Here is a 25409-nt window from a genome sequence, read left to right as displayed (position 1 = left end):
GATGCGAAAGATGGCTTGGTTGAAGACGAGTAAAGAGCAGCAGCGAAAAAAAACCATCTTCCCTTTTATCTGCTATCCTTCCTTCGAGTGACAGTATAAGGGTGGAACGAAGAATAACTAATGAGATATAACATTATACGTGTACCAATGTTTCGTTATGTGTGCCACGAATTGTTCGTTATACTCTCGATGTTAAAGTATCTATATACGGCAACGGGAAGTCTATAGCACCATAACGGTAATGTATGTACGAAAACATCGAATGAGAATCGAATTATATGTTCACTTTACCTTGCGTGCCAATTTTGTGTTGTATTTCTCTTCCCTGTGTTGCTACAACGAATACAATAAATCGAAACAGTCCCGAGAATATTCATCCACCACATTGAATTCGCGGAGACCAATCTTCGCTTTCTTCACACTTCCCGGACAAGCGGAACAATCCTCTTCTTTCGGTGTTTAGTACACACACACTTTCCCTTATAATTCGGCTGATTTATTTATGAAGTGGACTTACATGCATGAACGGAATTCTCGCATAACATAGAACTCGATAGAGTCAGATTCAATTAAGCAGGTGAGCTGGTGGTGAAGAGAAACGGATTGGTTGGAGTTTTGTTGATTGTAGATTTCCATGCCGGTTTCGTTTCGTTTTAATTCTAATGGATTGGGTGAATGTCCATTAGACTTAACAGACCGTAACACTTTGTGGCCGTTTGTTGGGTGAATCATGGTAATGTAGAAAAGGATAATGGAATGTCCTCCACGCAGAGTAAAATGTCCGTTAAATGTTTAGTAAGATAAAAGAGGGAATGAAAAATTCGAAAAGACTATTTGGATATTCTGACATGCGTTTCGTCTCTATAATGATACTTTGGTTATTCGCACCTAGAGTTTGCCCCCCCCCACTTGTGCGTTTGTGGTTATCACAAAATTGTTATCTCATCCAATGTACATTTACCATTACAGTAAAGTGTGCTGACACTGCATATCATCCACAAAAAATGTATGGGTTAAGTACTAGATTTTGTAAATGACGAGCACAATGTGCACGTTTTCTTAGTAAATGTTGAATCAAGTACTTCAAAGTCTATGAAACAAATGTAAATTGAGTAATTAAATGCAGAAACGGGACGTGTGATATTAGGGAATTATAAGAAAAATGAAATTTCATTATTTTGGTTCCGTTTCAAATAGACTGATGATGTAATTAACAGTTTTTTTGACAGTTTTAAACAATGAAAAAAAACCATCGTCATCGTAAGCCTAGTCGAAACGTAGCTAAAAGAATTAAATTTCATTTTTCTTATAATTCCCTAAAGTGACACGACTCGCTTTTGTATGTTTCGAACTTGTGGAACTAAGTTAAAATGAGGAACTTTTCTAACGTAGTTTTCCCAGGTGTTGGTTGGCTCCCCTTTTTTAACAGTTTTTGGTTAAACGAACACTATCTTTCAATTTCAATTTTAAGTCCTCAAAAGAATATGTTGGATCTAACCTCACATTTCATCATCCAATCCGTGTGAATAATTCCCTGTTCTCTTTGAAACGTTTTCCAGTTGCCGACAAAGTTTGAGCTTAAAATAATAACAAAAAATAATCGATTTTATTTCTATCATTCAGGATCCGGGCGCATCGTATGACATTAATGGCAACGACTCTGATCCCATGCCTCAGGACAACGGCGACAACAAACACGGTACAAGGTGTGCCGGAGAGGTGGCTGCTGTCGCATTTAATAACTACTGTGGCGTTGGTGTAGCTTACAATGCAAGCATCGGGGGTGAGTGGAAAACTATTGTATTATATTGAGTAACGGGATACGGTTTAGAGCTTTCACAACCGCAAAATTGCATTTAAAATGGCAAAATTGATATAATACGTATGTATCCATTGGAATGCATTGGAGGTACATAAGTAAAGTAACCAGCCCGACATTTATACATAAAACGGACTTTTGTATGTGCAAAGTATATTGAGATGGATAAAGTGTATATATGTGATGTGGTGGGTGGTGATAAGAGAAAAATTCATTTTATAGAACTATAGACACAATAACTGGAATATAATGAACAATGAATTTATGTGCCATTCATAATGGTTCGTAGGGAATTTTAATTTAATCTCGTTTTCAGTACATTTTTTACCACTATTTTCCCCATTGTGATCACAGCTAACAAGCGGTGTGGTTTCGTTTATTATATATATTTGTGTCCACTCATCGCTCCGACTAACAGAGACGAGAGAAAAAAAATTTAATTTCACCCGAAATGGTGGTAGCAGATTTTTTCTTCTTTTATTCAATTTCGTAATAAAACAGCTTTTTTCGTGTGTGTGTGGTGCTTTCAAATTTTAAAATGAAAATGTCAGAGACGTCGTTTTATCGTTTGTCAGCTCAGCGCTTATATGAACGTACAATAGTTTACCTTACGATGAAATGCGCACCGAAATAAAATGCAGTACGTGCTGGGCTTATTATGCAATGATATGGTCAACATTCGCATGGAGTAGGCAATAAAGTCTTTTTCGTTGAAATTTTCACTCCTAGAGTAAGTCTGACTCCGAAAAATGTCAGGCACTTAGGCTGCAGTTGTATATAGGCCTTCGACACCTAAAACGGTAGTTACATTGAACGAGATGCGAATATGAGCCGCGCAACAAATCCTTATATCTAGATTTAGCACCTGTTGTTTGCTATGAATAAATTGTAGATTTTTTGACTCAATTCCCATCTTGGCAAGGAATCGTATTCACCCTATTCTTCATTTTTTTTAAATGCTGCTATTCACAGGGTGTCCAGCCCGTGATACAATGCAATTTCATAACTCCTCAAAAGCTTTAAACAATTATTTTGGCCCACATATCATCAGGCCATGAAGACAGTGGTGCTGGTAAGGAAACAAATAACTGGTCATAGTTTGTTGCATGTACGAGTCTAGCGAATTATAAGCGAAATGAAAGTAAACTTTGATTCCATCGCTAGCTTCATGTGACTGCATACATGCTACTAATCTTGTTGCGTTCCAATATTATTTCTCAGTAACGACACTGGGTTATGTTAGCAAAATTCGGATTGCGTTTTTCAACCACCTCGTTAAAAACAATCGACAAAAAATCAGAGGTCGTTTGTAGTCGACGTTATTGGTTTCCCTTTGTATTTGTCGGAGTCCTTTATATTCAAACATAAATCTCTAAGCAAGTCAACTTCAGGCTCAATCCGACTGGTATGGTTAACTGACATTGATCTGATTGGATACGTATTGCTACTGGAGTATTGAAATGCGTAATGTAAGGCTAGTGATATGAACCAATGAACATTTTATTGGCTGGTCCGAAGTACACGTTATCCCCCAGTACCAGTTAACAGTTAAAAGTCGAGGGAAATGTTATTTCGAGGTCAAATTGCTGGATTTCCGATTTTTGTTTGAAGATCCTTAAATTTTTACCGAACAATTCAGTGTTGCCAGACAAGGTTACTCAAAAAGTATTTGAGGAAGTTAATTTTATGATCTCTCCTGCTCAATTAAAGTGGTATTTAAGGTTCGGTCATACATTTGACACCTCTGAAATGAATACTTATGGAGTTTTCATCGATAGTGAACATTTATGGCAGCACTGAATTGTGGATGTCCTTTTGTGACGCAAATTCTGCTGTTGTAACGAATGTTGAACAGAACCGTCTTATCACAGTTATTCTTTTTCTCAGTGTAAAACAGCGACTTTGTGATGTCAGTACACAGATGTAGCGCTGTACATGGAACGTAAGCTAAACAGAGGTTTTTCGATGGTCGCAGACGAATCTCCACTGTGTGTTATGTAATGTGTGTTCAAAAAAACCCATTGGTCCTTTTGTTTGTGCGGATACTATTGTTCCTCTAATGGTATTGTTTGCTTTTCCAGTTTTCTCCGTACGAGAGTATGACGTTTTTATTTTCCATTCTTTATTTTATTTAATCTTTACCTCAACATCTTTCTTGCTCATTTCGTTGGTAAAACGTGTATTGTCTGCCATGCATCGTATGCGGATCAAAGGGGGTTGGCATAGTTTTTTTGTTTGTTTGTTTTTTGCTTCTCTCCACATTTTATTATTGTGAATTTGTGTGTTCCTTTGTCGAGATTAGTGAAAATGACAAATGTTCCCGGGAAATGTGTGTGAGCGAAAATGTATTATTTCGGCGAACATATTCTCTGTGTGTTTGTTGTGCGGATTGTACAAAAGGATGTGATTGTAGAGATGGATTTCCCATTGTTATAAAGCCGTCACACATTATATTTGCGAATGGATATATCAATTCTTCAGATCTGATAAAGGATTATTCTGATTTTGTGAGTGATGGACGTGATATGTGTGTGTGGGTGTTGTATCCATCAAATCTGCTCGAAATTCGATGTTCGTAAATTTATCAACTTATGAAATGGAGACTTGATGGAAACGGTGAATAGATAGAATGTATTCTCCACACAACCAGACCATTCAATGCAATAATTTAATCCGTCTACGGGTGCTTTGTAATGGAACACTTTTGTTTGTTTTTTGTATTACTCTATGTCATTAAAGGATTTTCCATCTTTTACTCTTGCATAAAGAATTTTCGGCGTTGGTGTCCGATGTTTTACCATCATTTTCATATGTTAAATCGCCTTTTAATAAATTAAAAACCTCGCTAAAAACATGAAAAATTAAAACTTTGCAGCTGTCAAATATGCCAAATTCCAAATTGAAACGAATCCGAGGGTAAATTTAATAAAAATATTTTTTTTTCTCAATGCAGGTGCAAACCAGCAACATTTTTAAAATGTGAACAAAACGGGTTAGTTTAATGTTTCCATTAATATTTAAATGAATTTCAACTGATCGTTGAACGTGTACATTATAGCGGTAGCGGATTCAATTAAAACGAAAATCATGTTGAAAATCATGTTCCACTCTTTCCGGTATTATTAATTTATGTTTTATTATGCACTTTGGCACTTGTCCCATCGGTGTCACTGTTAAAACATTTAAAAGAAAATTTTCCGTTCCAAAAAAATCATCGGATTTTCCTCAATAATTCACATTATAGGGTGGTCCAAATTTTTGTGAAAATTTTTCTTAGTGGCTTCCCCCTAGCAATTACGAAAGGTCATACCAAGAAACTAAGACCGGTATAAAAAAAATTGGGGATAAACTGCTGTAAACGAGCTTACATGACAGTTCACCACACAAGCAAAACTCCTCTTACACACATATACCACACTATACATTAAATATAGCTAGCATGCTATTCAACATAAAAACGTATAAGGTAAATGATGGAGAGTTGACCTAAATTGACAAAGCCAAACTTTGAACTTGAATTTCTCATCGATTTTGGAACTATGTTACATGGAACCACTTTTATTCGAAAGATTTATCTTTTGTTTACAAAATTAACATAAATTTTATTAATTATTGAAGATTGCGTTTAAGGAACGTCATTGGGAAATGACAGGACAGTTTCCCGAAAATGTATGGAAAATTTTATCACAAAAATTCACCGAAAAATTTCAAAGAAACTCACCTCTTATGCTTTCCATTGTATTCGGTCATGGTCTCTTTAGGTCGCCAAGGCATATTTGAACACTAAACACTTTTTACTCGATGCAAAAACAAAAAGTTTTTTTTGTTTTGTCACGACAAAAACACAGTAAATATTTCGACACAACTGTGACACTCCGCTATTATAAGTACTAGAATGAATGTTTGCTGTGTTCACTTCGGCGGTAAAATATTTTCATTCAAAAAAGTGTCCGACACTTCAACGATGGTAGACATTTATTAAAATTGTAACCTCTCCCACTTCTTTAGTAAGCTAACAAGACTTCGCTGAGTCTAATTATGTCATCTCTTTGAACAAAAATATCGGATGAGGTCGAATAATTCTCCGCTGAGCTTTAACAAACCTCCGCTGAGCTCTAATAATTCTCCGCTGAGCTTTGACAAACCTCTAATGAGTTCTAATAATTCTCCGCTAGGCTTCAGTAAGAGTCCGTCAGACCATAGCACGTTGTAGTAAGGCAATGAAGCTAAGCGAACACTCAATAAGCATCAGCGGATACCTAATAATTGTTGCTATGATTTAATAAGACTCCACTTAGCTTTGGCAGATCTCCGCTGAGTGTCCAATTCGCTCCATTAAGCCTTCCTGCAACTTGCTTAGGCCTAACGGACACTTTCTGAAGCCTAGCGGAGAATTATTAGAGCTCAGCGGAGGTTTGTTAAAGCTCAGCGAAGAATTATTAGAACTCAGCTGATATTTTTATACAAAGAGGTGACATAATTAGACTTCGCGAAGTCTTCTTAGCTTACTAAAGAGGAACGAACATTTATTTACGCTCAGCGCAGCCTTACGAGAGGCTAAATTTTTAATAAATGCTCTCCCATCGTTGAAAGAATGTCCGCTGAGCTCTCGTAACGTAAAGCTTTTAAAAATGGTCGGTGAGCATTATTAACTGTATACGCTACACTTTGTCAACTGTTTCATGATTTTTATAATATGTCCGACACTTTTTTGAATGAAAATATTTTATCGCCGAAGTGAACACAGCAAACATTCATTCTAGTACTTATAGTAGCGGAGTGTCACAGTTGTGTCGAAATATTTTCTGTGTTTTTGTCGCGACAAAACAAAAAAAACTTTTTGTTTTTGCATCGAGTAAAAAGTGTTTTAGTGTTTAAATATGCCTTGGCGACCTAAAGAGACTATGCCCGAATACAATGGAAAGCATAAGAGTTGAGTTTCTTTGAAATTTTTCGGTGAATTTTTGTGATAAAATTTTACATACATTTTCGGGAAACTGTCCTGTCATTTCCCAATGACGGGCCTTAACAAAGTTAATTAATTAATAAAAATGCAGAGTTAACCTACATGAACCGTGAGTTGTCCGATTTCATATAAGTTCAACAAATCGTGAATTGTCCCATATACAAACGTCATAGGACAACTCGCGGTTTATTGGATGGTGAGTTGACCGATCATTTTTTCTTCATACAAATTTACACGGATCACTTTTCCACTAGGTCAACTCTCCATCATTTACCTTATATCATTTTGTCTGAACCAGTGACTTTGGCGCTAGAGCTCTCGACTCATAACCGAGAGGTCCCGTGTTCAATTCTTTTTCCTTCATTCGTTTCTATGTAACGTTGCTCATTCGCAACGTTAAAAATATCGAACGAACTGTCACGTGTAGATAAGCGGCGAGGTGTGTGGCGGAGTTTGAGCTGCCGTTATGATTCCTCTTTACTCTTGTTGACTTCTTACTGTGTCTACACACAACGACGCGAAAGTGACAGATGCGAAATTTTTCTTTTGTTCTTTGAAATTATTCACTTCCGCATCGCTGTGTGAAGACACAATTACAAATGGCAAGCTTATCAACTGATAATGATTGAATCTGTTTTACTTCTGTTGTTTAAATTATTTTCAACGCTAGGCAAGATCCTCTACTTCAATAGCCTTTCCGCGTTCTGATTTCATCGGAATCGTTGTCGATAACAGATGTCTGAGGCGTTTCTAAACACGTATGTTTTTGTTGTGTCTTGACTGATAACGGCCTGGTGCTGTTACATAGTTTATTTGAAAAAGAGGCTGTTAAAAAAAAAATTCACTCCACGGTTCAGTTGACATCATCGCCTGTTGTGTTGTAACGAAACGATCGAATTGAATTGGATGCATGGTATTAAACCGGATCCAATTTTATTTTTATGTATCAAATATCAATAATGGAAAATTTCCATATTTCAGTGTTGAATTTTCCTCGGTTTCTCGTTATTCAGCGTTACTGCGTAACGTAATTGGATTTATTCGGAGGATACAGTTGAGGGTTTTCTTCTATGTAAATGGTACGCTCTTTCCACATTTTCACTCTTTTTATTTAAATGAAAATGGCATAAGGTCATAGTTGTGACGTGGGTTAACGTTAGCACGTAACTCCAATTAAAATTGATAATTTTTTTCGAAATTGGAAACTTACCCACTCGAAGTTCCGTGGTGCTAGAGTTGAGAAAAGGATGACTTTAAACTGCTCATAAACGGCAGGCGTGTCACTTTATATTCATGGAATCTACTACTTCAGTTGCTCAAACTAATTTTTGGTATTTAATACGAAATTTGTTGTCACATTGGTTTTGAATAAGAGATGAAGATCCACTGCTATGAGTTTAAGATAAATATCGGCAGACTGAAAGTTAGTTAATGAAACCAACATTTTCTCATCGCTACAAAGTGGAATGGAAAACGGTATTATCGCATCCTACGTGCAACAATATGTTTCCAAATTTTGTTTAAATTCTGTTTCATTAACTTGTTATAGTTTGACGTCGTTTCAAAACTTTCCCATAATATATCCGTTAAATTCATATTAACCTACCTTCTATCTCTGCACCACTTTCTCGAGCGCTTTTTCTCAGTTTGGAATTTAATAATTTTCCGTGTTCCACGAAACGTCTCACAAATTGCCTCTGGCATATCTCAGGGCAGAACAAGTAAGGCAACAAAAATAAATAAATAAAAAAAAAGTTACGAGACCTACACGAAACATACAGCTATCGAGCTCAACAGAAGTGAGAAAGCTTTCAATGATAAATCGGAAACAACAATTTCGAGTAAAGTGAGATTTATTAGACAGACGTTTTACGTTAAAGTAATGGATTTATGTTCTTAATTGGAAATAAAACTGTGTATAAAGAAGTGATGAGCCAATTCCGTTACTTAAAAAAAAATTGGAAAACTTTGAATCCGGAGGAAAAATTAGTTATTTGTTTAGCAAGTAGAGAAAATAGGAAATTTCAACAATAGCTAAGCTTAAACCAGAGCAACGTTTAGCCCGGTAAAGCCAGTGCGAAGTTTAAGGCCAGAGAGAAGTTTATTGACAGAGCGAAGTTTAGGGACGGAGTGAAGTTTTAGGCCAGAGGGAAGTTTAGGGCCAAATATAACTTTAAGGCCTCTGCGAAGTTAAGGGCCTGCGAAAAAGTTTAAGGCCAGAGCGACATTTAAGGCAAGATCGACATTCAAGGCTAGAGGGAAGTTTAGGGACATGAGACGTTTTGCTTGTAGGTCAGAGGGAAATTAGGGCCAAAGCGAAGTTTAAGGCAATAGCGACGTTTAATACCAGAGAGACGTTTAAGGTCGAGCGAAGTTTAAGGCCAGAGCGACGTTTAGCCCAGAGGGAAGGTAAAGTCAGAGCGACGTTTAAGGCCAGAGCGAAGTTCAGGGACAGAGTGACAATTTAGGCCAGAGGGAAGTTTAAGGCCAAATCTAACTTTAAGGCCTGAGCGAAGTTTAGGGCCTGCGAAAAAGTTTAAGGCCAGAGCCATATTTAAGGCAAGATCGACATTTAAAGCCAGAGTTTAGGAAGTTTAGGTACAGAGCGACGTTTTACTTGTAGGTCAGAGGGAAATTAGGCCTATAGCGAAGTTTAAGGCAAGAGAGACGTTTAAGGTCGAGCATAGTTTAAGGCCAGAGCGAAGTTTAAGGCCAGAGCGACGTTAAAGGCCAGGTCGAAGTTTAGTTCATTCGCTCGAAAACTTCTAATTTCTTCCGACTAGCGAGAAAGCGCTGAAATTCTCTCACTATAAATGTGATTCGAACAATAGTCATCAAAACGTCACTTTCTTACCGTCTTTTGAGTGAAGAAAATACGGCTAATCACACCGCACACATGTGAAAAAACTTTATCGAACCGATATTTACACACTGTTTGGCCGTGTGCATCCATCCCGTCTGTTGAACGATTCAAAGGCAAAAAATGATAGAATCGTTCTGTGAACGATACAAATACCGCACAAAAAACACTATTCACATTGCCATGATGACGGCTAGGAATATATGAAAAATGATGGAAATATGAAAATGAGAAGAATGAAAAAAGCGAAAAAAAAAGAATTTTTCTTTCTTCCACTTTGCTTCATTTTTATTTGACTGTCTTTCGTTATATATATAACAATATGATTGCACAATAACTCATACAACAGTCAGTATGCTTTATGTTATGTAATGAAAATATTAAGACTTTGCAAGCATAAATTGATCATAAATTTTTGAAGTAAAGTTTCTTTTGAACATTTTTTGATGATAAATCAGTTGTGTTTCACGAGTGCGAAACATCTAAAAACACACAAGAATTGAATATATATGGGTATTTGTAGTAGAATGTTTCGCTGGTTTATTGTATATGGTGGTGGTATGTACGTAAAATCGTAAAATATTTAAAATCATTTTGCGATATTAAATCAGAACATAATAATTTAGAGAACATAAAATCCGCGATTTTTATTAAGTTTGCTCTGGGGCACTGTTCACAGAAATAATGACGTCACGCTCTAAAGGGATGTTAGGGCCATTTTTTATGGGAATAGTTACAGATACTACAACTCCATTTTATTCGTCGGCAAGTTTGTTTTCTTTTCGGCTACAATTTGTTCCGTTATTGAGGCTTTGGAATCGACAGTGGTGAAATTCTTCAGACATATTTTACGACGGAAGGGTTGTCAGTACCACAGCTATAATTTACGTTTAAAATTTAGACAGAAGTGGTCTCTATTTTTGGTGGAATAACTTCACTCTGGTAAATATACATAAAATGTCATAGCAGTGAAGTTAGTTGACAAATAAATGGAGCGCTGACATTGCTAATTTTAAGACAAAAATCTATTACTTCAGTTTCACAACAGAAATTCCCAGTAGCACACAATTTCAAAACTTCGATGGTTTTCAAATCTAATTTCCGCTACTATCGCAATTTCAAACTACTTATCGCTCTGGCTTTTACTCATAGAAATATTATCGTTTCTGCGATGCAGAATGCGAATGTGAATGATAACTGGGCTAGGCTGAATTATAGAGAATTCTCTCTACAATACTTACAATCTGGGCTAATTACAAATTGGGCCGATTTCAAATGGGACTGATTACAAACTGGGTCGATTTCAAGCTGGGTCGATTTCAAACTGGGCTGATTGCAAACTGGAGTGATTGCAAACTGGGCTAATTAAAGACTTGGCTGATTACAAATTTGGCTGCGCTGAGCCAAACTGGACTGATTACAAACTGGACTGATTAAAAACTGAGATAATTTGAACTGATTACAAACTGGGCTGGTTACAAACTGTGATTATTACAAACTGTGCTGATTTTAAACTGAGCTGATTACAAACTGAGCTTATTACAAACTGGGCTGATTACAAACTGGGCTGATTTTACAAACAAAACTGATTTTAAACTGGGCTTATTACAAACTGGGCTGATTTTACAAACAAAACTGATTAAAAACTGGGCTGATTACAAACTGGGCTGATTAAAAACTGAGCTAATTACAAACTGAACTGATTATAAACTGGGCAGATTTAAACTGGGCAGGTTACAAACTGGGCTGGTTACAAACTGAACTGATTGCAAACTGGGCTGATTACATACTTGGCTAATTACAAACTTGGCTGATTAAAGACTGAACTGATTTTAAATTGGCTGATTACAAACTGGGCTGATTTTACAAACAAAACTGATTTTAAACTGGGCTGATTTTGCAAACAAAACTGATTAAAAACTAGGCTGATTACAAACTGGGCTGATTAAAAACTGAGCTTATTACAAACTGAACTGATTATAAACTGGGCAGATTTCAAACTGGGCAGGTTACAAACTGGGCTGGTTACAAACTGAACTGATTAAAAACTGGGCTGATTACATACTTGGCTATTTACAAACTTGGCTGATTACAAACTTGGCTGATTTTACAAACAAAACTGATTTTAAACTGGGCTTATTACAAACTGGGCTGATTTTACAAACAAAACTGATTAAAAACTGGGCTGATTACAAACTGGGCTGATTAAAAACTGAGCTAATTACAAACTGAACTGATTATAAACTGGGCAGATTTAAACTGGGCAGGTTACAAACTGGGCTGGTTACAAACTGAACTGATTGCAAACTGGGCTGATTACATACTTGGCTAATTACAAACTTGGCTGATTAAAGACTGAACTGATTTTAAATTGGCTGATTACAAACTGGGCTGATTTTACAAACAAAACTGATTTTAAACTGGGCTGATTTTGCAAACAAAACTGATTAAAAACTAGGCTGATTACAAACTGGGCTGATTAAAAACTGAGCTAATTACAAACTGAACTGATTATAAACTGGGCAGATTTCAAACTGGGCAGGTTACAAACTGGGCTGGTTACAAACTGAACTGATTAAAAACTGGGCTCATTACATACTTCGCTATTTACAAACTTGGCTGATTCAACACAACTTCCATTCGTTATGTGTGTTCTATCTCGCGTTGGTAACGAAACTTATATAGAAAACAAAAGCTTTAAGGCTACTTGTACACTGTATTCTATATTTTGTAAACAACACCAGTGTCACAGTCTCAGTTTGACGTCACTTGTAAACCATTTATCCGAAAGAACACAATCGCAATTGCTTATCCCAGGTACCATTATTAGGATTAAAAATGGATTTTTTTTGTGAGTGTTGCAAGCTATACATAGCATTCTATTGAAACAATTCATATCAACAAAACAATAAGACGAGAAGCTTATTCCTTTAAATATTACTTTATACGTATACCAGCGGAAGAAACGGCAAAAGTAGTCTCTGTAGACCACTTTGAATAAAAGTTGCAAAAGGCGCCAATCCTCCCAGAAACGAAAATAAATTGGTTGTGTTTCTGGAACTGTCTTTTTTTCCCTAACTGCTCTACCCTGTTGAGTATATTAAATGACATAGTTTTACATGTACAATATTTTGTGTTCGCTTCTTCTCTTCCGGCTCGCATGAATATGTATTTTACATAAATACACACGTGATACGTATAGAGCCGACTGAGCCGAGCGGCACAAAATTGTGAAAATGTTTGGATTTTTCAGGGAAATGCCACGAATATTGGAATTTTTATGTCTTTCACTTTTACAACAAAAATTATTTCCTTGGCATATTTTTTTCTGGTTGGAACGGTGGATATGTAGGCATTTTATGCCGACAACACTGGATTCGCTACTAATATGAAAAATACATTCGACGAGATGTATGTACCCATTCGCCCTTTATCCTTGTGTCTTACGTTTTTTTTTATTATTTCGGTTTCTGGCATTTGTATAATAAAATATGCAGCACGGTTTTTCGCTGTGTTTTTCTTGTAATATTGGAAAGCTCACGGGAATATCAAAATACAGCAACAAGTACATCATTTCGAAATATTTTTAGTATTCGAATGATTCAACCTTGATACCAAATGTCGAATTATATACATATACCGTGTGTCTGTGTGAGTGTGGTGCTTCTAAACGAATATCAAATGAGAACGGAAATCAATAATTTCGGCAGATATGCCTCATGAATGATTGAAGAGATTTCTTTTCGGGATGTTTGAGTGACTGTCTCGATAATCATTTTCATGTTGAAACGATGTCTCACATGATTGAAAACCGAAGTTTTGACAAAAATGCAGTCAAATCATCTCTTATTTTGTCTGTGGTAGAAAAGATGTAGCGTAAGATACTAACATTTGAGCACATAGATTGACTTCTTCACCACTAGATCCGCATGTGTCATCAAATAGAGCGATGAAATGATGTGCAAGTTTACTTTCATTTCATTTATGATTCACTAGACTTGTACATGCAAAAAGGTATGACCTACTTTCAAGAGGGTGGTCGTCTCTTTATCACTGTCAGTGCGGCAGAAACAGTTTTCAACTTAGATTGAAGCTTTATCGCTCTGCCATCCAACGCATAAAAAACTTAGTGCACACTGTTTGGTTTTGTGAGAGAATTTCATACGTTTACTCTCTCAAAATGTTGTATCTTTTTTGCGTTACGTTTTTTATGCCTTTGTGAGACGATGCTACTACTGTCGTGTAACATTCTCTGGGATCATCCAAAGATGACGTTCACTTATTTTCAGTGCTGCCAGCAGATGAAATCTTACTGAAATATGAGTTTTATTCAGTCAATTGTGTGTCAATTAGGGAATAGACTCATGAAAGCGCATTTTTATCGAGATAATAATGAATTAAATCTGCTGGTAGCACTGAAAGAAATGGACGTAATTCATGGATGATCCCTTATTGATCGTCAACGTACGAGCGTGACTTTGTAATTAAAAAAGTCTCTTCATACCATGATCTCATCACATTAGCAATTTTTCCGTCTTCAGATAATTTCAGCATAAAAAACGGCTAAAAGGGTTTAAAAAATGATTTCGCCTGGAATGTCACAATTGACAGATGATCGAGGGTCATTGGGGCCAAGGGATGGAAGTCTTTTTTTTTTTTAATTAAAGTAAGCCGCTCTACTAGCGTAGAGCACGCACGGGGGCCTCCGTTTGGGCCCATTGTACTGGCTTTGGGGTTGGGTTAGACATTCGCTGTTGTATGGGACTATCCCAAACTAACGGTGTAGCTCGGAATGTCCTCCGATTGCATAGATCTATTTCCTCAGGCTCTGCCTGAGTATGTTTTTGTCAACACATTACTTCATCTATTTATTGATGAAAGTGACAGAAACAGCAGTGAAATTTTTAAGGCATCGATATCAACGAGCATTAAAATCACTGAAGCACATGTCTGAATATGAAAAAGAACAAAAAGTCTTGTACAAAGCGTATACAGTCTATATGGAAGTCTTACTGTAATTATCTTTCGTTGTTCATATTTTTTTTTGCTTTTTGTAGTAGAGCACTTGCGTCACGCTTAATTACTACGATTCTACCTCGTCGATCATTTTAAATGCAATTTTTGTGGACTCTCTAGCACAATAACATCATTGTCCGTAAACTAACTTCCAAATGATTTCTTCCAGGCGTTCGCATGTTGGATGGCAGTGTTAACGATGCAGTCGAAGCAAAGGCACTCGGCTTAAATCCGAATCACATCGATATCTATAGCGCTTCCTGGGGACCAGAAGACGACGGTTCGACAGTTGACGGTCCAGGTCCGTTGGCACGTCGTGCATTCATTTACGGTGTGACCAGTGGCAGACAGGGTAAAGGATCGATATTTGTATGGGCGTCTGGCAATGGTGGTCGCTATACAGATTCGTGTAATTGTGATGGATATACGAACTCAATTTTCACCCTTTCTATATCAAGTGCTTCGCAGGGAGGGTGAGTACAATTTGTCATGTTAAGATTCTGTTTGTTGATTACGAAAGTTATGTTTTGAGGCTAACTAATAGCTTGACTGTTTAAATTGCGATTATGTTTAAATCTGAATGCGACAGTGGGGGGAGGTTGATGTATAATGACGATGTGATTAATTTTGATGGGATTTTGGGATAGGTTTCGGATATGGATATTGGGTTAATTTATCGCATTCGCTTATTCCAGCTACAAGCCATGGTATCTCGAAGAGTGTTCATCAACATTGGCAACAACATACAGCAGTGGTACGCCAGGACACGATAAGAGTGTGGCTACAGTTGATATGGACGGCCGATTACGGCCAGACAGAATATGTACCGTCGAACATACAGGCACGTCTGCATCAGCACCACTTGCTGCTGGTATATGTGCGTTAGCTTTGGAAGCCAGTCCGACTTTAACGTGGAGAGACATGCAGTATTTAGTCATTCTAACGTCCCGACCGGATCCATTAGACAAAGAGACTGGATGGATACTGAACGGAGTGAAACGAAAGGTGAGCCACAAATTCGGTTATGGACTAATGGATGCCGGTGGAATGGTCAGTTTGGCCGAACAATGGACTATTGTGCCGCCACAACATATTTGCAAGTCTCGTGAAATAAACGAAGATCGACCGATTGACGGTTCCGTTGGATACACGCTACAAACGCATATGGATGTCAATGGCTGCGCCGGGACAATAAATGAAGTCCGGTTCCTGGAGCACGTTCAATGCAAAATCACTTTGAGATTCTTCCCGAGAGGCAATTTGCGTATTTTGTTGACGTCACCGATGGGAACGACGAGTACGTTGCTATTCGAACGGCCGAGGGATGTTGTCAAGAGGTAACTTTCAATGCATGCACTTACTCGACAAAGCTAACGTAAAATCCTTGCAGCAATTTCGACGATTGGCCTTTCTTGAGCGTACACTTCTGGGGAGAGAAAGCCGAAGGCCGATGGACACTGCAAATTATTAACGGCGGACGACGACGCGTCAATCAAGCTGGAATTCTATCGAAATGGCAACTGATATTCTACGGAACGCAATCCAATCCCATTCGCTTGAAGAACGATCCGAATCTCCGTGAATCGACCCAACGCGCTCCATTTGTCTTTCCAACCGATTCGGATCTCAGCCAACAGCCACTCGGCTACAATTACAACACCGATCTGTATTCCGGCTATGTAAACTACCAGAATTTGTTTAACGGTGCGGCCAGTAACAACGAACAATCCGTGTCGACATTGGACGGCCATAATATACCGACACCGCAACGGGAAATCGTCATGGCAGATTCGAACAATAAAATTGTTTTGCACGATTGTGATCCGGAATGTGATCAGCAGGGATGTTATGGTCGTGGTCCCACACAGTGTGTGGCATGTAAACATTATCGTCTTGACAAGTGAGTATCACGTTTTTCTACATCAAATTACTATATTGATTAATTGGACGCAACGGTCACCCTTACCTTGAAAACATAATACGATTCCTCGGTCACAGTGCATAATTTACGGCAATTTTTCATTTTCTTTTTATTAATTCGTGTCCGTGCAGTCTCGCCTGCTTTAACAGCATAGGTAATTGTTTCCATAAATGAAGGGAAACTAGAACGCAATATAAAGAACCACGAAGAGTGTACATTGACCATGTAGTATTAACAGACTCGCAAGTGTGATTTTGACTTTAACCTTTAATAGACTGATGACCAACTGTTTTATAATTGGGTCTACTACTTCAATTGATCTAAGTATTTTCAAGAGATTGATCTCAAATCTTTTACTTCATTTGTTTAAAACAGGATTTTTGTTAAATGTAAGATCACATTAGTCAGAGCTTGTTATTTATTCCTGAAGTGGTTATCGATAACAGATGATAGCCGTTCGTCTTTTGTTATTTCTTTTATTTTCATAAATCTCAGTGATAGAGACCGCCAGATCCGTCAGTGACAACTCCATATCAAGACAATGTTTCACAATATTCGTCACAATGTTTTGTTGAATGTGAGGTTCGTGGATCACGGCTAATTTTGGCCATTTTTATTCTGAAAACTCCGAAAAATTCGTTCAGGAAAAATTCGGGAAAACTCCGAAAAATTTTGGACCAATTCGGAATCTTTTTTCTAACAAATCCGAAAAAGATTCCGAATTTGTTCGTAACTTTTCGGAGTTTTCCGAATTTTTTCGCGTTAAAATTCCCAAAAATAATTTCTGTCTTGAACGGGGATGCATGCAAACGATTCGCACAACATCATAATTATTCAAACACAAAATCCAGCGATTCAAAATAGCGTGTTTTGCCTGTTTTGCAGTACTTTTTCAAGCTCTGGTAATTTTGAATCAAAAATGGTGTGCGACATACAACAGCAACTATTGGCGGCAAAATAAGAAAAAATACTTATTTTCCTACTTTTACTGTTTTCTCGCACCTCATCCACTCAAAGGTACAGCTTATCGGAAAATTGCCGTCGCCATTGACGAATGACAATGATAACTGCCATTTTCTTATCGAATCTATTACTTCGTTTGATTTAACAGTTGGAAAATCTGCTATTTCAATAGTTTTGTTTCACATTTTCCTATAAAAGACTGCAATAGCCAGAGCTCATCGCTTGTTTTTATCATTGCTTTGCATGACAATAACAGATGACACTTACATAGCACATTGAAATTCCATTTATATTGTCCTGCTGGTTCACTTACTCGAGGCAATTACCTTCATCGTTTAGATTTTTTTGGTCTGACCAATAATTCACTTCATGGCACACGTCTGATCTCAAATGTGTTCTTGCATTTTAATTCATTTCAAACATATCTCTCGTATCGTACAAGTCTAATAATAATTGCAGTACACCACCGTCTATAAAGAGTACATATATCCATGTAATTTCCTTTGTATCAACGGTGGACGGGGGTGCGTGTCCATCACGACTGGAACATATTTTTTAACTTAAATAACCGCGATTACAAAAAACGTATACATTCATAAGTAGATGTCGGGTGTGGGTGTGGGGTGGTTAGGTTATGGATGTTATAAGCGTTCGCTGTATCGTAACACGGCGATAAATCATTTCTATTGAAATTAATTTCACTCCATTCAAAACCATAATTTACCAACCAACATATACTCTAAAAACAAAAAAAAGGAAACCCATTTTTCCCTTTTACATTCAAGCGCTGGCTGGTGTAATACATCACCATCCAGCGTGTACATAATTCATCGGTTTTTTTTTTATTCTTTCTTTCTTCTTCTCTCTCGCCCGTCTCTCTGTTCTCCACTCGAAATTTTATTTATTAAAAACCATAAAAATGAGATAAACCAATAATTTTATTTTTCCATTATAAAAATAAATAACACCATCCAGCACCTGCGTCAGTCGCTGTCCGCCAAGAAGTTTTCCCAATCAGGGTGGCGTCTGTTGGCCATGCCATGAATCATGCGAAACTTGTGCTGGAGCTGGACAAGACAGTTGTTTGACGTGTGCACCAGCGCATCTGCATGTTATCGATTTGGCCGTTTGCATGCAAGTGTGTCCGGAGGGATACTACGAAAGTAAGTAATTGAACAATTTCATTCCCACTTTTTATAACAAATTGTTTTCCTGTCTCTTTGATCTGAATTATGGATAACGTTATTGTACCCCTGTCTCATCAGGTAGAATGTCACTCTATCAATTACTTGTTGAAGTAATTAAAAATTTTACTGAAAAAAGGAACGCGATTCCACTAGAGACACTTACAGACTGGGGAAATGGATGTTGATTCAATGTTTCGCAAAACATTTTCAAATAATTAAATAGAAACTGAAAGAACCGAGCGAATATTAGAATTATAAATGTGGTTGATGATGCAGACATTTCATCAATGTGCCACCCAATGTGCCATTCATTCGCAATCTAATTTGGTGGTAATATTCAGACCTCCCACACTCAAAACTAGTTTCTGCACTTGAGTCATGGCTCAGTGGTTAGCCTTCCACCAAAATGATCCTGAACGGTTATATCGCATTGATAATGTCGTAAAGTTCACTCAAGACCAGGTTTCATAATTGGGGTAGTTGGGGTAGTTGGGGTAGTTGGGGTAATTGGGTAGTTGGTGGCTGCAAAGATTTAGACACTGAATGACGTATGACGTATGAGGATGAATTTGTGTTCATAGATCTAGTCTGCATTTAGGTGAGATATGTCAGATACTAGGTCGGCTAACGTTCTCTCAGGAATTAGTGGTCTTGTTCGAGTCGTGGTCGCGGAAGTCGCGTTAGGGGTGACATTTAGAAAATGTCAGGATTCAGCCCATTCCAAGTTAGTGCCAGTGGTCCAGACTGATCAGTAACATCTATTGTTTAAAGTATCGTTACGTTTCTGAAACAAAATCTGTTACTTCATCCGTTTAAACATGCATTCTGCCATATAATAGGACACCAGCCAGAGGTCATGACTTATTTTTGTGGTCGTCATCGAAAACAGATGACCAGTCTCTAATAGATCAACGGTCGAATTCGGGTTGGCAGTTTTTTTTTTCTTAAATAGAAATTAACCCAAATTTGTGGGACTCCTAAAAGTAATTTATCTTGACGGCAGTATCCAATTCAGTTTTGCAATAAAAACTTTTACTTCATCGAGATGTACGTAACATTGTACGGTCGTACATATGTCTACAGGCTTGAAATGCGAAGAGTGTCATAAAAACATTTGAAAAGTTTCCGTCTTGAGTGAGGAAAAATTGAAAATTGGGAAGTTATTTGGTTGAGTTTTTGATTGATTTTTTTTTTACATTCAAGTTGGAGATGACGATGAGTTTGACTGAGACTTTTTTTTTGTAGAGTGATGCTCAGATGTTCTGGTAGATAAAGTGAGTCGAATAGTATCAGAGGTTGTTGGAAAATATCCAAAAAGGCTTTTCAAGTTGAACAACTACTCCACCGTCGGTAGTCCTACAATATCCCTTTGGCCCTTCCCAGTTCTTTGAGAGTGGGTACATTTTTGTTACAAATTTGATAGGAAAATGAAACTGAAACACTGTACGTTACCGTGATTAAAACAGAGCAAATAATTTTGCCGTTTAGCAATCCAATTTGCCGCACTATTTATTTGCGTAAATTTGTAATTACAGAGGATGTCATTTGTAATTAAAATGAAAAAAAAAGAGGGAAAAAAATTAAATTTTGTTTGGTTTAATCAGTGACATACATCCATAGTAATAGCGAACTTTTATTTACGTGTATTTGCATATCCAAGCACCCTTCAGGTGAATAAATGTCGGGACTTTTAAGTGCGGCTGCGAATTTGTTTTACTAATCTTTTGTGATTTGCCTTCGCACAGTCATGAAATTACAACTTCTAGCAATTAAAATTCAATTTATTCTGATCAGTCCACATACGAGCAATATCCTAATATCCTAAAAAAAACCTTTCAAATACAACAGAAAGTAATGTTAGATGAAGCTGTTGACAGACGTTTCATACATAGTCTTTGAACCTATGGAAATATAATCCCAATTCGCAATCGATGTAAGCTTTCACAGACTCGACACATCCTTTCACAGAATCGATTCATACATTCAATACAAAATTGAATCTATTCCTTCATTTGGTTCATCCAAGTATTTCCAACAGATTGATTTCAAATCTTTTACTTCAGTTGTTTTAACAATCGTTTTGCTACATAAAACGGCTAGAGTCGACCATAGTTCATTTCTTATTTATGTAGTCGAATTTATGTACAGTGAAGTGTAGATGAAACGTAACCCTCTGTACACTGACAAAAAGGAGTTGAAAGAGTTGCTACAGGTAAGAAGCAGGTAGCTTTATCTCCAGGTAATCTACAATAGCTGCCGCAGCTGTAGTGCCTCATACAAAAAAGACAACTGTGGCAAATAATGTACATTACCTGAAGACAAAACTACCTGCTGCAGGTAAGATTTTCAATTCTTTTTTGTCAGTGCATTATCAAATCTTGTTTCCCTACTAAAATTGGGGTTACGTTGAGTTGCAGAAATTTGAAAATTTCGTTGGCATAGGATTTTCTATGAGACTGAGATTTCGCTGGATTTCCGAGAATTTTCATCAGTTTTTAAGGAATTTTGTAGATTTTCGTAAATTTCTGACAATTTTTTTAAATGATTTTCTTCGATTTTGAGGTTGTTTGATGAAAAGATTAAAAAAAAAAACTATTTCTGATGACCGCGAGCGTATTTTCCAATTTATCTGCTTCTTAGCTTACGTTGTAACCTCCAGAATTTATCGGTCTCATTCGGTCGATTTTTCCGAAATAGTGTTTTACATAACAAGAGATAAAAAGTTGAAAAGTCCACATTTCGTGCGCATTGCTGATCCGAGGCGAAGCCGAGGTCAATAACACACACAAGCGAGTCTTTTGCAGTTTTATCGCCAGTTATGTAATGGATGCTACATGCGTCGAAACCCGTACTTTTCACGTTTCAAGCGCTGCTTTCGACGCCCTTATCCATTACATAACTCGAGATATAAATGAAAAATCTCGTTTTCGTGTGTTTATTGACCTCGGCTATGACTCGGATCAACAAAATTCACATAAAAACTCTACCTTTCATCTTTTTAGCACTAGGGTTGTAATGGACCACTTTCGACCCTAGATAAAACAAAAGTATTTTCAACCAGAAACACAACACAAAGGAATACTCTGTTTCTCCGCCAATGAAAAAAATAAAATAAAAAACGGTAGAAAAATAGACTAGCCTGCGGGTAATAGTATTCAATCGGATAAACGTCTTTCCGCGAATAAACCGATTTTGTATAAACTCAGGATGTCAGGGATAAACTTACTGAACTAAACTGAAAAATTTGTGTGGACTAATAAGCATTATACATGCTTGATGTCTGACAATGTCATGCCCGACCAATTTCCATCCATTTTTATTATTACAATTTTTTTTGTAAAAATTTTATTTGCAACAAAATACTCAAAAAATATCCAATCCCACTTTACATATGGATCCATGCAAAATGTGTGTGCGACTCGCGTTACATTTTATTTTATTTTTTTATATAAAATATATATCATACACCCAAGCGAACACAAAAATATAAATAATAATTTAAATTGAACATCAAATTCCATGAAATTGAAGAATATTTTTAATCGTTTTTCATTTGTACACATTTTTGCCATGGAAAATTCCGGAAAAAAAATTGATGTTTGATATTTAATGCTGTGTGTTTTGCCTGTTTTTATGTCATCGGGCTGTGTACTATATCACATAAATACAAAGTGTTTGCACTGTGTTTATCGTGATGTATGCGTGTCTATATACTCAGTAGCATTACATATATATTTATCATGCAAAACAAATTCAAATATCAAAAATATTGCGCAATTTAAATATGGAAGAGGAGAAAGAAAAATCGCATAAACTGAAATCAATTTAATAAATTCACTTCAGCGAGACATATGATGCATAATATCATACTTGATGTTGTATGTACTACCACCACAGATGATCCCATTTACCCAAAATTTTAATAAACATTTTATTGCGTAACAAGAAGAAAGAACGTAGGATTTTACTTTGAATGCGATGTCATTTGCTTAAATTGTTTATTTGTCGAAATAAACATCTTAAATTTTGGATGGATCACATAAGTGATGTCGTTCAGTATTACTTCATTCAGTGTGCTCCATTTCCATAACGACTCTAAGGAATAGACATCCGTTTCGTTAATTCCCTTATAGATGTCGTTGCAACACGAAAAATAATAAAAAAATTTATCCGGCGGATTTTCGCCAAATAAAATGCCAGTCCATGTTAGTCGTGTAGTTAAATGCGAAAGGATCTCATGCAACTTTAGCGAACTATACGAAATATGAAATTTAGTCTGTTCATCTAACTGAAGGTGTTAAGAGCAATGGACCCTCTCCAAATTTGTAGCCTACATTTAGGCGGAAAAATATTCGTTTTTTGATGATTTCTTTGAACCAAAATCTTTTTTTTCTTAAGTAGAACCATTAAAGCATTCGAAAATGTGTTAATTTTAAATAAATTGGTTGGTGACTCCAAGGGGGTTAGTTTTGACTCACAAGCCAATTTTTCCTTTAAAAGTAACACATTTTTGCGTCCTTTAATGGTTCAACTTTTTCAAAATAGGATTTTGGTTCAGAGAAATCATCAAAAAACAAATAATTTTCCGCCTAAATGTAGGCTACAAATTTGCAAAGGGTCCATTGATCTTCAGGATTGAATTAAATTTATTCCGACTTTAACTTAACGACTGATTAACATTTGCACTCACCACTCTCCGTAGAGGAATGTAGTTTTTAATGTCTATACAACAGTCGACTGTACACAATAGTTTGCTGTCTAATAACCAGCTTAACCAATCCAGTTTTATTCATAATTAAATGTTGTACGGTCGGCTCTTGTTTACAGATTGAAACCTAAATGCCTCATTCAATATTTGATAGATCATCTACAAGCTACGATACTTTCAAACATAACCTCACTTTAGCTTCGTTAAATTTTTCGTTCATTTATTCATTTATATGAGGTCTTTTGAACGTGGATGGTATTTGTTAACCAAGAATGACATACTTTAAGATTATCTGTAACTGCAGCTATACATAGCGACGCGAAAGAGATCCAATTCAAATTGTTCTTTTAGCTGTTCAGCACCTATCTATTCGTGCTGTTAATAATTTAAAAATAAAATCACTTTCACTCCTTTCAACCTCTCTCAGAATCCAAGAATTTCCTCAATACAATCATCGAGTCTGCATAAGTCATTGCTCGCCCGTAACATAGCAGTCTAAAGAGTAAATGGAATTCTATGTATGTCAGTTAGCTTGCAATCGTTAACTTCAATCAATCGTTTTAAATAGACCGCACAGTAACCAGACAATTAAAACATTACTTTTCAATTAACATCAATCAGGACGCATCAGATACCTTCTTCCCGATGTACTCATCGTACGTATTACGTATATCTCGTTCCGGACATCCCATTTAACCACTACCAGTTATAACCAGCAAAATCACTTATCACTTAGCAAAACATTTAACTCTACGAGAGACGGCAGCTCGTTCGCAGAAACCATAAACAAGAAATTACTTTTAACACCACGGTGTAGCTATGCGAAAACTTTCATAGTTTCAATGGCAATTTATAATTTTGTTTATTTATTCAAAATGCTTTTGATAAAAAGTTTTTGGTGTATGCGAAATTCGGTTTTTGTTCGACTAAAATATTTTCTATTCTGCTGCACCGGGTATGAAATGATGGTTTTTGTGATTTGATGCGTAGGAGTGGCGGGAAATTGCGAAAACAAATTTTAAGATGAAATTGCCGAGCAAACGCTTTGAATGGGAAATTTGATCTGAACAATGAACTTGCGCGAAGTGCAAAAGACTTGTCCTCTTCGATTGACACTTCCCGCAGGTTCTATACAATAAAAATTTACCTGTCATAATTACCTATTGGAGTTTTTCGAATTATATTCAGCAGAATCCAGTACCAATGACATAAACAACAGAAACAGCAGGGTCGCCATATAACAAAAAATCGTTCTCTTCCTTCGAAAAATCAGTCAAAACTATAACTCAAAACCAAAAATTAAACTCGTTGCCCATTCCCGCATCTCCGTGTCTCATATCTGTAAATTGAAACTACACAGCCGAAGCAAATTCGCTAGAATTGTGTCAAGCTCTCACTACACAACTTTATTCTTAGTGTTTGCGAAACTAATTATCGCGAATCCTACAATTATTATTTTACGGTATGTATAGCAATGAGCACATGACCTGTTCTTGCACCAACGACCGGCTTCGGAAAGCTAATACCGAGCCACAAAATTCGGTGAAAATTCTTGCAATTATTTTATTATTATAGCCACATCACCATAACAATTTTAGCAGGAGCGGAGTTACGTGGAAATCTTAATTTTAATTTTGAATTTTCGGAATGCATGAAAAAGAAACATTGGTTTGGTAATACGGTACAGTGTGCTGTACACGAGCCAGATATAGTATACATCTGTAGATGATCACCCACTTCCCCCATTACAAGCGGATATAATGCATAGCCATTATGCTATCCCATCTTTTAAAACAATGGAAAATAGTTTTCTTCTTTCATCGAAACAGAAACGAAGAAATTTTTGCGGTAATTGTGTGCTGTGTATAGTTCCAGTAGTGGAAGTCTTCTTCCCACATACAACGTGTTTTTATGGTGCTGGCGTGTTCCCTATGCAAATTGCTCGAAAGTGCAATATATGAAAATGAAG

General features: G+C 36.7%; 1 protein-coding gene across 2 annotated transcripts in view; it reads left to right on the top strand.

The window, feature by feature from the left end:
* The window catches only part of LOC119075946 (furin-like protease 2), a 196903-nt gene that overhangs the window by 99208 nt on the left and 72286 nt on the right, over window positions 1-25409 (top strand). For both annotated transcript variants that reach the window (XM_037182510.1, XM_037182509.1), the window contains exons 6-10: window positions 1624-1783; window positions 14831-15134; window positions 15357-15998; window positions 16052-16561; window positions 18521-18708. In XM_037182510.1, coding sequence (XP_037038405.1) covers window positions 1624-1783; window positions 14831-15134; window positions 15357-15998; window positions 16052-16561; window positions 18521-18708 — 1804 coding nt within the window. The remainder of the gene's footprint in view (window positions 1-1623; window positions 1784-14830; window positions 15135-15356; window positions 15999-16051; window positions 16562-18520; window positions 18709-25409) is intronic.

Source organism: Bradysia coprophila, unplaced genomic scaffold (genome assembly GCF_014529535.1).
Source record: "Bradysia coprophila strain Holo2 unplaced genomic scaffold, BU_Bcop_v1 contig_232, whole genome shotgun sequence".
Classification (NCBI taxonomy): Eukaryota; Metazoa; Arthropoda; class Insecta; order Diptera; family Sciaridae; genus Bradysia; species Bradysia coprophila.
This window is presented reverse-complemented; position numbering and strand designations above follow the sequence as displayed.